Raw genomic sequence first — 14,339 nt, 5'->3', positions numbered from 1 at the left:
ATAATTATTGTATCAATTTATAATTATTAATTATAATAATATTTACAAATAAAGACAAATGTTTTTATTAAATTAATACAACATTCGTCAATGCACTGCTTGCTTTGGGAGTAAGTAGTCCCGAGCTTGTGGTCTGAGCACAGACTGGGCTGTTAGGTATTGCCCACCTCAAGGTCATCATAAAGCTTTGTTAATTAAAAAAGCAGGAAGTTTTGCTCGGAGTCCTGAGCAGCAGGTGATAGGCCAGCTGAGCATGTTGTGGAAGGATAGGTAATCACAGGGAAAGCAGCAATGCTCTGTGTTACCCTGTTGCAGTGGTTTTCAGCATGTGGTCAGCAGGACATTGTGATGATGGATCAGAAATATGACAAATTCTTGTTAATGATCAACATCAAAAACTAAGAACATGTAGAAAAGCAAAGATGTCCTTGTGTCCTAAGTGCCTGTAATCTGCTTCTCAGAGCTGGGTACCAGAATATCCCTTTGATTCTCAAAGGTAATTGCACCTTTTAATTAGCTGGAGAAAAAAATTCCTGCAGCCTGAGATCTTGCTGTATAAATTATAATTAACCCCTTGGCACTGGAAGTTGAGATTTCCTGCCCCCAGGCACAAATGCAAAACACATTAGCAGCACTTGACATCAGGCCCCAAGCAGCCAGGGGTCAGGCTGCTACCCCAAAATCCAGCTGCACTTCCCAGTGCAGCGGGGAAATGGCAAGGAAGCCACAGGAACCCAAGGGGAAGCTCTAAATACACCATTTGAGGGGGTTTGACCTGCTTTCTTTTCAGAGCTGCAAATGTCCCAACAGGAAGGACAGCACAGAAAAAAAACAAATCCAACCTCGGGAAAGAGCTGGGAGCAAGGAGAGGAGTGGATTTGTGAGGCGACATGGCCGGGTGCCCCGCCGTGAGAATGGCGCTGGCGCTGCCGCCCCACACACCTCCAGCCCAAGCATTGTCTGGTGCCAGACACACTTGGCTGTGCCTGTTGTGTGCAGGGCTGGGCCACCCACTGCTGTCATTCACCAGCATCCTGCTTTTTTGTCTCCTTTTCATCGCGCCTGCTGGGGGATGAGCGTTAACTCCTCACACCAGAGGTGACCTGTGGTGAAGTGCCAGGTTGGGCAGCTGGCGGCAGGGAGGTGACAGCATGGCTGGGGGATGGGGGCTGTCCCGAGCCTGTCTGCACCTGTGACACTTCCCTGCTTGCTCCCTTCATCCACACTGTGACCTCGGAGGAGGGCCAGGCCTGCTGAGCATCTGGAAAACCACTCCACAGAGTCACAGAACAGTGAAGGAAGGGAAGAATGGTTTGGAAGGGATCGTAAAGGTCAGGCAGTTCCTCACCAGGAGCTTGCACTGAAGCTCCTTAGTCCGTGTTAGCTGGTTCCTTTGCTCCTTTGGGGTCCTGGATGGAGAAGTGGCTCCCTTCTCGCACAGGTCAGGCTGCAGCTTTGTGCTGGGCTATAAAGCCCTTGGAGAAGGTGTTGTTGGCCAGGGGCTGTCTCTTGTCCCACCACTGTGGTGTGTCCTTGGGTTCCTCTGTTCTGGTGGTGCTGGCCATGAGTGTCCTAGCAGTGGTTGCTGAATTCAGGTGGTGGCAAACATGGGGAGACTTGGTCACCTTGGTGGCATTTGAAGGTGGCTTTGTCCTCCCATGCCAAAGGTGGGGGCAGCCCAATGCTCGGGCTTGGCACACAGGTCTGTGTAGGTGTAGGAGTGGGCAATTCTCTGTGCACTTCAAAGGCTGGAAGGAGATAACAGAAGGGGAGTCAGAAGGTGCCCTGGTGGGGAGGAGGGATGTGCTCGCTGGTGTAGGGTAGTGAGTGTTGGAAGGAGGTTTGGGTTTGTCCTCTGTCTGTATGTCTGCAGGTCCTTGGAGTGAATTCTGTGCCCATTGCAGAGCTGAAAACAGAGCTCTCCAAGCTAAGTGAGCTTTTTCAATCCCAGTTTGGATGGGTGTGGGCTGCACACCTACAGCAGAAATGTCCCCTGCCAATGTGGCACCTGCACCTCCAGGGATCTTTTGCCATGCAGGTCCTTGGGGCCAACCCCTTCAGGGTGGGGAGAGGAGGGCAGGATGGTCCATCCCAGGGAGAATAAGAAAGAGGAGAGAATTTTGGATGGAAACAGGGGCCTGAGTCTGAGCTTAAAGGTAGCCTGGGTCTCTAGATAAACTGAAATAAATAGCAAATAATATAATATAATAGAGATTTTCTCGCTATCAATGCTGCTTCTCTAAACTTAGAATGTCCCCCCCAAAAAGCTATTGGGAGATATTACCTCTTTGCTGCTCTTTATAATGCCACAAATGAGGACTGGCTTAGTTCTGTACTTGACTTATTTTTTATATTAAGATTTAACATGGGATCTGCTTTTCTTAATCCAAACACTTATGATTTGAATGCAGAATTATATTTGAGATTTTTAAAGTACCTTTATTAAAACATAAAACTAATTTTACAGTTCTGACAGGTCTTATTTAAATACCCAGTGCCAGATGCCTTTTGTCCCAAATGACTTCAGGAAAGAAAAAAAAAAGACTTTTAAAACTTCTCATGCAATTAAAATGCAGTAAAAGGGAAGTATATAGTCTTACATATGCTGAGGACTAGGGGTAACAGTTTAAGAGAAGTCCCGTGATAAATGTTTCCAAAAATAAATATGTGAAACCAAAGGTGTTAAAGGGAGAGTTAATGTGATACCTGATTTTTGGTGGTCGTTGTGCTATTTCTGTTGCTCATGCCCTGAGAACAGTTGTAAGAATTGTGCTGTGTCTATTAGGAGAAACCTCTCCAAAGGGGGTGGTGCAGAGGACTTTTCTCCATGGTCCTTCCCCTGAGGCACTCTTCAGGGTACAGCTGGTTCCAGGTGTCCCCAGGCACTGTAAGAAGATCAGTCCTTTCCCACGTCTTTTAACCCTTACTCCAAAATAGTCACACTCTCTTATATCCTCTGACCCAAGAGTGACGATTTTCTGTACTTCATTTAATAATAAGTTATCTTTTATCTGGCAAAAGGGAGCTTCAGCAACACAGGCATTAAGAAGTCAGGTATCTTTGAAACTGTATTTGTGACCATGTCTAAGAGCAAATCCTGCTTAAAATCTTAAAACAGAAAGGAATTTTCCCTGTGTGCCAGAACATTTTCTTCTGGTAGGTTGTGCTGCTGCCTTTGCTCCTTTGGGTTTCAGAGCCACAAGAATCCCACTTAAAACACCAGAGCATCCTGCAACTTTATTTTCAGCATATTTTTCACTTGCCGAAAGAAGTGAATGTTACAATGAGTCCCTTTTGAGAGAATGCATAGACACACTTCTACTCTGATCCATAAAATTAATTATCTTAATTTCAGCTTTTACTGGTGCAGAATAAGAACCCTGCTTGGTAGAACTTAATCTTTGTGTATTGGGCACGTCTGATAATTCAAGCTGTACTGCAGATGCTTGACACATTTGTCCCAATCAGCCCCCTTTTGGAGCACTGAAAAACACAGCAGTGGAGCCTGGGCAGGCTGACTGCTGGAGTGGGTGAAACCATCTGGGTGTTGGGATGTGGGAGAGATTTATGTGTTTGGGACTCCTCGGAAAGAGGAGATGGTAGTGCTGACATCACTCCTACTTCATCCCTAAGGATGAGCAGCCCGCCAGCAGCTGCTGAGGGAGGTGGGCAGTGCTGCAGGGTCCCTGTGCTCTCTCCTGAGCTCCTGGGCACACACGGAGCAGCTCTGCAGAGACGCGAGAGCACATGGGTTCCTGGGCTGGTCATTCTCTCCTTATTGTTATTTTTGTGTACATCAGTGTTTTTATTGGGTCCAGCTGAGACTGGGAACAAGAGAGTCAAAATACCTTCCTTGGGGTTTGTTCTTGCAGTAATTCTAACCCTCTGCGGGGACGGGAAAGGTTCACACTCTTTCCAGACCCGAGAGACTCCAGCGCTTTGGATGCGTTTCAGCGAGGAGCTCAGGGCCAGGTTCTGAGGTCGTTGTGTTGGGCTTCACTGTGTCAGTAGGAGTTTATTCAAATGAGAATGATCAAAGACATCAGGGTTTGGCCCTTTATTTTTCATTTTAGGTGCTTTTTCAAGCATAACAGATCTTCTGAACTTTTTTGAGGCTCATCCTTCAGTAATTCCAGACTCAGAGCCTGGCAGCTTGTCAGGCAGTTTCCCTGCCTCTGTAGAAATACTGTCCACTTGAGCTGTGCTTGGAGGCAGCAGGACACCCTGGTGAGATAGAGGAATTTCTGTGCTAACATTCTGAACGTTTCTCCTTCCAGGCTTATTTCTTAGTCATGGCAAGTTTGCAGGTGGCAAAGTTCAGGGCAGAATTTGTTCACAGCTGTCCCCGCCCAGGCGTTTTTAAAGCACACAACCTACCCACCTCCCTTTTACTGAATCTTGTCTAGATAAACTTATTCACCATCGTTGAAGCAATTACCAAAATATTTTTAGTGTCTCTTATGGTGAATTATGTATAAAACATCTGCAAGAGGTCAAGTCTGATTCCCACTGCTTAGTCCTGTTTTCTTAGATATACAAAAGGGTGCAAATGGCTCCCTGTTAGAATGACAGTATTTTGCATTCATTTCTCACATGGCTAAGGGATGACCAGCCTCTGGGTAGTACCAGCCTGGGCCAGTAATATGGTACTTACAGCTCCGATAGGGGGGGTTGTTTCTGTGTGTGTTTATTTGTTTTGTTTTTCACAGAATTACAGATTCAGGGATTTACTAAAGTTTTATTTAAGTTGGACAAAAATCTCTTAGACCTACCTACCTACCTTGGTATTTATTCTGGTCTGATTCTGGTCTTATATCTGTTGAACTCTCAAACAATTTTCATATGTGTAGGCTAATAAAAGATCTCAAATTAGCACATTTTCATTTAAGCTTCTCTCAAGATGTGGTGACTAGAGTGAGTTTGTAGGGACTATGTTTGGAAGCTTTGTCATCCTATAGGAGCCTGGCAGTCTGGGGAAGAGGACTTGTATGTTTTAGAACCTCCTTTGGCATAAACAACACATCTCTACAGGGTGGGGAGGCAGAATCAGCCTGAGATGGTCCCGGAGATACCTGGGGAACACCAGCTCAGCATCATCTCCTGGCTGTGTTTTGTTAGCTACTGCTGAAGTGGTAGGGAAATTTTTTGGGTGGGCATCACTACAGGTAAGAGCTCTGTAATGGTCCAGGCCAGGTTGGACAGGGCTTAGGGCAACCTGGTCCAGTAGAAGGTGCCCCTGCCCAGGGGGTTGGGACTGGCTGAGCCTGAAAATCTCTTCAAACCCAACCACTATGTGATTTCATGTTTCTAGGAATGGTGTGTCAGGCTAAATAGGGAGTGATATTTAATAGTGGAGAATGATACTAAAGAGCCTGAGAGTTATGCTTTCTGTGCTGATCATCCCGGGCCGTGCAGGCTGGGCTGGCTGCAGCACAGCGTGTCCTGCCTGCCCAGCTGGGCACTCGGGCTGGTGCGCTTGGCACCAGCATGGAGATTCCTGCGTGTCTTGGCCCCGAGTGCTGCAGCCGAGCCCAGGGAGCGCCGAGGGATAGCCCAGAGCGATGGATGTGGGACGGGAGCCGCCCGGGCGTGAGGCGGGGCTGTGGGAGCGGCAGCGCCCGAAAGCAGAGCCCGGAGGCCGAAGCTGCCGTGGCTGCTGCGGAGGGGAGGCCCGAGGGAGGTGCCAGGAGGGGAAGGGGTCTCCGTGCCGGGATCCTGCACCTTTCCCCTCGGGGTGGGCAGTGGGCAGCACACAGCCCTAGGGGGAAGCTGTCCCCAGAGCCTGTCCCAGGCTGTGCTGTCACCCTGCCGCCGCTGGCAGAGGCGGGACCCTGCGGCCTGTAGGGTCTTTATCAGCACTCGAGGGACTTCCGATGTGTGTGAAGTCCTTTGTGTGGAAGTATTTACAAGATCAGGTTGCTGCAGTGGAAATGTCTTTGAGGTCTTTGCTGCATTATAGATTTTCTTCAGATGTCTCCCATGCAAATATTTAACTTGTCTGGTTCCTGAGAGCTACTGAGGCAGTTGTGCGGTGGCAGGTTGTGCCTGCAGCCTGTCCTTTGTGCACACAGAGCCCTCGCTCCCGCTTCTCTTCCCATCCCGCGATGGGGCAGGAAAACCTGCCAGGACTTGGCACTCGGTGGATGTGTTGGTGCCCTGAGGACCTTACACCCCAAAAAGTCTTTGTCCCCAGGTCAGCAACAGTTAGGGTGCTTTCACCGAGTGAAAGTTACAGCGTCTAAAAGAAATCCTCATTTAGAGTAACAGCATCTTTCAAACCCTGGGCAGGACTGGGAGCTGCTCCCTGGGCAGCCTCTGTGCTGACACCGAGCACTTTCCTGGCTCCTGAAACATGGTGGCTTAAAACAGACAATATCTGGAGCCTGGGTCTCAGAGCTGCTCTTAGTCTTCCTCCCCACGAACATACCTTTTAATAATTTGATGGGCATATGCTGTGCTCAGGAGAGACAGGATGAGCTCAGGGCAGTGGTATGTGGGTCAGAGCACCAGCCTCACTGACTGGGGTGGTTACTCCTAATTTGCACCTGAATATTTGAGAAGGGAGCTGGGTTCTGTGGATTATAAATATTAAATACCATTTAGTTTGCTGGACGATGCAAGCGTGCAGACAAAACTTGGGGATGCAGCCTTGATTCCCTCACTGGGCCACAGCCTGCAGGCTTCATTAGACCCTCCAGACTTTACCTAATTTTGGTGTTACTCCCTCATCATTACATCATGACTGTGGAGACGGGGTCATTCTCTCCTATGTTGTGGTCGTGGAAGGGATTCATGTGGTTTTGGTAGGGGTAGGCAGTGTTTGAACAGATTTCAACTATTTTAAGCACTGTTGCCCATGCTGGGAGTCTCAGGAGAAGATTCAGTCTCAGCAGAGTGGATTTTGCTCTCCCATCGGATGTGATCTATGCACTGTGAAAGATGGGAATGTCCTTGTTCACAGCTCCAGGGTAACAAACTGGGAAAGCTGCCCTCCATCCCAGGTGCTGTGCTCCCAGCCTCAGTGTGTCCGTGCATCCTCTTCATTAGCTGGAAATGGTTTCAAGTCTGAGAAGGTTCTCCTGACTTCTCAGAAAAAGAAGTGCAACCAAAGCAACAATATCTTTGTCCCCTCTGAGATCCTTTTCCCCAGTGTCTTGCCAGCTGCAGGGTGCCTGTGGACAGTGTAAGCAGCTGTGTTCTTTCTCCCTGTGGCTCCCTTTGCAGGGGTTTCACCTGAAAAAAACACAAACCAGTGGATAGACTTGAAGTATCTAGTCCTTCTGCACCCTTCTTGTGTTTTCCCCTTTATCTCTTTCTTTATCTGGACCTGAGGATTTTTTGATTGGTACTTGTAAACCTTACACTTCTCAGGTGCCCTCTTTCTCCTCTCTTTGCCTGTGCTTTTCTGGCTCCTGTCCTCCCACTCCCAGGAAATATCTGAAAGATAATTTGGCATATTTTCTGCCACCTTCACATATCTCACATATCTCCCTGACTTCATGTTTTCTTAGCTGGTAGATAGCTTTTCAACATATATATATATATATATATATATATATATATATACATACATATGTAATTCTTTTCACCTAGACTTGTGAGGAATTCCAGTCTCTTCCAGTGGGAGTTTTCAGGAAGGTTTAGGTTAAATGGGCCAATAAGGCAAAACATGTAGCAGGAGATCTCACCCTCTAAAGACATCTTTTCTCTTTTGCTCTTTATTTTATTCCCCTGGAAAACATATCAGAATATCTAGCTGTCAAAGAATTTAAACAATAACACCTGATCTGAAGATTGGAGCACAGGGCCTTTGAAAATAAAGATTGTAATCTCTGTGTGGTGTGTCCAGGGACAGAGATGGGGCTGGAAGTCAGGGGTGCTGAGCACCAGAGTGCTGTGGGGCTGCTGCTCTGGCATGGTGGCTCTCATTTCACCTGAACTCTCCTGTACATTCTCTTGGATTTTCCCGGGCACTTCCATTGTGCCATGGCATACCTATCACAGGACAGGACAGCATTCAAGTCCAGTTTGAATTAATGTAAAATATGTTGGCTGAGCTTTTCTCCTGCTGTGTGTGAGTGGAGGGGGAGACATGAGCAACCCCTGGGTGCTGGCTCAGCCTCCACCCCCTAGGAACTCTGGTTGCATCCTTCAGGGCTGGGATCCATCCCAGAGGATTTCAGATTTGCTATTTAAGGTGCCTGTCCTTGCTCCTGAGAGAACTTAGGGAGATGCCTGTTGCACAAAGAAGCATCAGCTGTCAGGGGTGCTGCAGACCCCTGGGTTATAGGTTATAACCCACCCTAGAGCTGCACTGATCTCTCTTGTAGAAAGGGGGGTCAGGGATCCCTAGAAATAAGATGTTTCCTACATCTTAAGACTCAGATTTTGCAGAAGTGGGAAACCTCTGTGAGGCCTTGGCCTGTCCTAGGGCAGCTCAGGTCACAGCAGGGATCAGACATCTGAACCTCCTGGCCTCTGTTCCCACTCCTCGGCATGGGGTGCAGGGTGGTCCCTGGGGGTTTGGGCTGTCTCTCAGGGCCCTGGGATGGATGCTGCTGTGTTTGCCAGCACAAATGTCTCCCTGGATGCCTGCTTATCCTCTGGTGCTCAGGCTGTGCTGTGGCACTTGCCTGGGAGGGATCTCAGGCTGCTGTAACCTCTGCAGCCTGCAGGAAAGGTGACTTCCATCTAGTTCTAAATTATGACATTATTTTATTAGATCTTTAAACTTTAGTTAAATTTTTTATTTAAAAAAGGGGAGGAAGGTATCATATTTTAATTAGTAGTGGTGCCAAAGGAGTCCTAGATTAATTATTTGAAATCACTCCATCCAGATGGTTTTAATTTTCACAGCAGGGAACCGGCATCTTTTTAAGGTGATATTTTTCAAATTAAAATCAGCTTGGATATTAGTCATAGTGGCTGCAGAGCGAGGGGGTGGGGAGCATGAGCCAGTGTGCCCCGTGTTTGTCCATCTGAGCACGGGCTGCCACGGGGACCTGCGTCAGAGGGGTGGGAGCTGCTGCCTGTCCCGTGGGACCGCAGCTCACGGCTCTCATGCCGGAAGGTTTTGTCGGTGTTAGCTCCTCCTTTGGCTGGCCAGAGGCTGTATCTGATGTTCAGACTCACTCTCAGCAGCTTTTTACTCTCAGGCTGGGGTGGATAGGGAATGCCTCACAGCTCAGAGGGAGCTGTGCTCTCCTGTTCTGGCCTGTGTGGAGCCTTCTCTGACCCCTGTGCTGGGTGGCACCACACCAGTGTTCATGCCCAGCTGGTTTGGCCACTGCACATCTGTGAGCAGCTCCTTGGTGCTCTGGGTGTCGGCCATGGCTCCTGGACCAGGCTTTGCTGGCTCCACAACCTTTGCTCTTGTGCTGGCTGCTGGACTCCCGCTCTGAGGCTGACCTCCATCCTCTGCTCATGTGAGGAGAAGCCCTTTCAGAATCACCTCTTCAAAGGCAGACAGTCCCATCTTTGCTGTTCTCTTGTCTGTTAATGTTGCATTGCACCTGAGCAGCCTCCCCGAGCTTCCTGGAGCAGTGGGCACTCACCAGGTTCCAGCCGTGCTGCTCAGCCTGCCCTGGAGGAGCTGGCCTGGCCCTGTGCCATCACTCCCCTCCTGGCTGGCTCACCTTGATAGCCTCCCTTTGAGGGGTTATTTCTGGCTCAGGGCCCTTCCTCACAGAAGTGGTCACAGGTTGGATACTGACCTGGCAGGTGAAAGGACAAAGTGGGCAGCACCCAGTTGTTGCTTCAGGCTGCTCTCCATCACAGGTACCTAAACCCATGAGGTGTTTCTGAAAAACTTCCATAAATATCCATATCTGTGCATGATTGCAAGTAATATCCTGCTGTAATACAGACATTATCCCACTTGCTGTCAGAAAGCAGTTATAATTTAAATATCCCCAGTGATAACAGGTTTAACAAATAGATCTAAATAAATGTAAGCAGCTAGTAACTGGAAACCCCTGAACTTACAGATGTGACTGAGCTGTGAGGGGAAAATTGTTTAGGGCCCTTGTGAGTTAAAGGTCTGTGATATTTGCACTGCTGCAGAAGCCAAAAGCTGACTTTACAAGTGGGAAAAATATTAATGTGTTTAAATGAAACAAACTCCTATTTCTATCCCCATGGTAAATCCTTACAATGAACATATTTGCTCTTAGAGGGCTTTAAAGTTTGAAATATGAATGCCAAAAAGAATGTGACTTTTTGCAGCACAGATCAAACATTCTCCAGAGTTTGGCAAAAGCTGTATTTCTACGGTGGGGCTCAGCACTCACAGGCGTGAGTATTTCCAGAGCAGGAGCATGGAGCTGCACTTGCTGACACTCACACATTCTTGCATTGTGTTTCAACCATGTCTCCTTTCTCCTCCTCCATGTCGGGGATGGATCTGAACCAAAATGTCCAGTCTGCCTGTTCCTGCCTCTCTGGGGAAATTCCTGGAATCCGAATCTTGAGCATGACTGGAATTTGTGTTTAGATTAGAGATGAAATAAAAGGCTGGATTTGGATCTGTCTGGGGTTTTGAGATGATGATGATGATGATGATGATGATGATGATGGCATGCTGCTTGTCTGGGTGGCAGCCTGGCCCCTTCTGCAGGTACAGCTGTGGCAGAGCAGGGCGTTTATGGAGATGCGGCAGAAATCTGTCCTCTACCCTGGCTCCTGCTGCAAACCAGCTCTGGCATCGATACCCTGCAAGACACTGAGATTGGCCACATTTCTCCCAGCTAGAGCTGGAGACCTCAGTCTGGACTGCCAGAAAGAAATTTCTGACCTCCTGGATGCACAACAAGGCATGGAGGACATGTGCAGGGTGGGTGTGCATCAGACAGAACAAGCAGTGCCAAATTTCTCCCTGCTGGCTGTTGTGGTGACCTTCAGGAGGTCACTGTAATGTTTTGCACTGGAGTGTGTGGCTGAACCACTTCTGTGCAGTGTTTGAAGGCTGCTGGCTGTGGGGAAAGGATTTTCTTTCTCGTCATGCTAATCTTTCATCTTCATGAGAATAAAATCCACGTTCTTATCCTCCAAGAACCCTCCCGCAGCGTGAAGGAGAGCGTTGTCATTGGAACAGGCTGCCCAGGGCAGCGGTGGCATCACCATCGCTGGAGGTGTTTAAAAGCCGTGTAGATGTGACACCTGGGGACAGGGTGTAGTGGTGGCCTCAACAGTGCTGGAGGAACAGTTTTGGACTTGATGATCTCAGAGGTTTTTTCCAATATAAGCAGTTCTCTGGTTCTATTAACACTGAGCTAATATTGCTGGTGGTGGTGGCGTTGGTGTGACAGATGGAGCCCACACGTGTGGTTATATTGTGTTTATTGTTGGTTATTCTGTGGCAAACCAGCTTTAAACCTGGGGTATCTGTGTGGGAGTGAGTGGAGAGGTGTCAGTCCTGCACCGAGCCATGAGCTCGGCCCCTGGTGCTGCCTGGGGCTGTGCCCTGCAGAGCACCTGGGCATGGTGTGATTCAGCTGGGCACTGGGACAGTGCCTAGGGAGATCTGCACCCTGTGCCTTCATGGGACCACACAGGTAAATGCTTTCTTTTCTTCTTCCTTTCCAAGCCCAGCTTCTAGTGGAAACAGACACTTTTGGAAGTCAAGTCCGGATCAAAGGGAAGGAGACAGATTTCTACCTTTGCATGAACAGGAAAGGCAAGCTAGTGGGCAAGGTAAGTGTTTCCTATTAATTCATCTGTAACCTGAGTGTTACCTTGAGCAGCCTCCTCAAGGCTGTAATGATGTGTTTGAGCCTCGTCTGTCAGCCTCAAATGAGGAGCAGGACAGGGGATGTGGGGTTTGCAGGGAAGCTTTTGCTCTCCCAGGGGCTCTCCTGAGCCCCCCAGGCTGCCAGAGGAGCCCTGCAGCCTCACAGGGCTCTCCAGTGCTGCTGCAGGTGTGCACGGGGTCGTGCCTCACGTGAGATGTCACCTTAGCATCCCAGAGCCATGGCCACCTCCACAGCACCTTCCTCATCTGATCTTTCTTTGGGGGGACATTCAAATATGAATTTCCCCCAGAATTCCTTTTGGGAAGAATTCAGAGTAGAAGCGCAAGCAGAGCACTGTGCTGTGGTTTGTGCTGGGCAGCAGAAGGCTCCTTCCTGCCCTCCAGGAGCCAGGGACTGGCATGGCACAGCCAGGGCTGGAATCTGAACATTGGGGGATGCCTCCCCAATGGAAGCATGTAACAAATTACAGTGTGTTCACCCCTTCAGCCCAACTTGTGTGCTGAAGTAGTATTTTTGTAATTCACACAGTCCTTCTTTATGGCTGGAAAGGCTGGAGGCTTGCTAACCAGGAAGAGGCTTGTGCAAAGCTGAAGTGCCACCAAAAAATAAATATCAAATAGAATATTCCAGCCTTCAAACCTCAACTGCGTTCACTTTGCACCACCAGGAGTTCAAATCGAGCATCTTTGTGGCCGTGAAAAATGGAAGCAGAGTTTTGTTTTTAGTCAAGGCAGTGAAAGCCGTGCTCCCAAACAGAAACCAGAAACCAAATGGCTCTGATGAAAAATTATTTACTGTTGTGGTCCCAGGAGTGACACCTGTGGGACACTGCCTTCCCTGGAGGACCCCTCCCTCTTCCACTTGTGCTTCCTTGGGGATCAGATGCTCTGTGGAGGCTAAGACCAGGTTATTTGCTGCTAGCCAGGGCCCTGTGCCTGACCTGCTTTGGAGCTACCTGTCAAGGCAGGAGGCATCCAGGGCACTGCTTAAAATCAGGGAGAAATGGAAATTAGCACTCTGAGAGGGCTGGGGCAAAGCAGCCAATTGTCTCTGCTTCCTCCACTTGGGTTACCACCCTGCATGGGACCCCATTGTTTGGTCTTGGACAGGGAAATTATTTTAACTGGTTTTAAACCATGTTGGATGCTTTTGAAGGTTGCATTGGACACAAACCTACCTTAGACTTTTCTGTGCCCCAATTTTCCATCCTTTAAATGTGATCATAGCATTTTCCCCAGATCTGAGCATTTTCCCCAGAAATGTTGTAAGGATAATGTTGTTAATGTTTATGAGGTGCTGATACCAGTCATGGAGACCTTAGAAGCACTCAGGTGGGGTAAATTGAGCACAAAATCTTAGAAAAATCCTTTTCCTTCAGCAGACCTTGCCCCAGGTGGGTCAGCAGTGGCACAGGGCAGCCCACAGCCTTTCCTGTTCTGAATGGAGTGCCCAGGAGCATCCTGGCAAAGTCAGGATGTTCCTGGACACTCAGTTTTTCCAAACATACCATAAATTTATATGGAGTGTGTATTTAAGGCTCATCCCTTGATTTGGCCCATTGGGCACTGAGGCAGGTCACTTGTTTCACTGTCACCTTTCAGGCAGCGTGAACCTTTACCTGCCTCCCCGTGTGCTTTTCATGGTGTTAAGCTGGTAAATGTTTTGTTACAAAGAATAAATAAGTCTGTTCCTGTAAATACTGCTGCCCTCCCAGCCCAGCCTATGACAATTTCCCAAAGCAGCCGAGCTGGGCTGGAGGGAACGCGGCGCTGGGCAGGAAAATGTTCCAGACGTGTTGCCCATATTAACAGCTCCTCATAAGCAACAAAAGAAAACAATAGCATGTCTTCTTGATACCAAAGAGTGTGGTTTTAATTAGTGTCATGGTTTCAGCTCTCTTTGTGGCAAGAGTTTGAGGGAATGCTTTTTAGCCTGAATGCTCTAAACAGCCAGTAAACCCCAAGGAAAACATGAGATAAAAGTTACGCCTGGGCTTATACAAATATTTAAGTTCAGTCTGGGGGTGGAGGGGAATGAAGCCCACGAAGTGATTGTTCCATGGTTGTCCTGCTATGTTCATTTGGCAGGAGAGGAGCCATGGGACCAACCCAGGCCTTTCCTCTGCTCGTTTCCTATTGCCTTGCACTGCAGAATCCCCAACCAGACCAGCACATGCCATCTGGCTCTGTTCTCCTCCTCACTCAGCAGTTTTGGATCCCCCCCAGTTGAAAACCTGCTTTGAATTTAGCCCCTTTTGTATCCCATAATCACCTACAAAGAGTGCCACAGTCAGGAGCAGGTTGTTGTTCTCAGCTGGAACTGGTGATGAACACAAGAGCTCCAGAGGTGGACAGGGCTTTTCCCCACCTTGGAGCTGGCTGTGTTGCAGGGAAGCAGATTAACTCCCCAGGGGTAAGAAGAGCAGCCTTTGTGTCCTTATTTCTGATGATTGTACCTCCACCCGAGTTTCCCAGCAGAGCCTTCTGATGGAGCCTGCTCAGGAGCCCCAAACCTTGTGGGTTTTGCCTGTCTCAGGTGCTGCTGTGTGTGTTCACAGGCAGCAGTGGCCAAAGGGCTCAGAGCTGGTTT

General features: G+C 48.6%; 1 protein-coding gene across 1 annotated transcript in view; it reads left to right on the top strand.

Annotated features, from left to right (window-relative positions):
• FGF18 (fibroblast growth factor 18) overlaps positions 1 to 14,339 on the top strand; it is a 66,281-nt gene that overhangs the window by 38,434 nt on the left and 13,508 nt on the right. Inside the window, exon 5 of the mRNA XM_066560186.1 lies at positions 11,585 to 11,691. Within this exon, the coding sequence (XP_066416283.1) occupies positions 11,585 to 11,691 (107 nt within the window). The remainder of the gene's footprint in view (positions 1 to 11,584; positions 11,692 to 14,339) is intronic.

The sequence above is a fragment of the Molothrus aeneus genome, chromosome 15 (genome assembly GCF_037042795.1).
Source record: "Molothrus aeneus isolate 106 chromosome 15, BPBGC_Maene_1.0, whole genome shotgun sequence".
NCBI lineage: Eukaryota > Metazoa > Chordata > Aves > Passeriformes > Icteridae > Molothrus > Molothrus aeneus.
The sequence above is the reverse complement of the archived record's forward strand: the minus strand, read 5'-3'. Positions and strand labels throughout refer to the sequence as shown.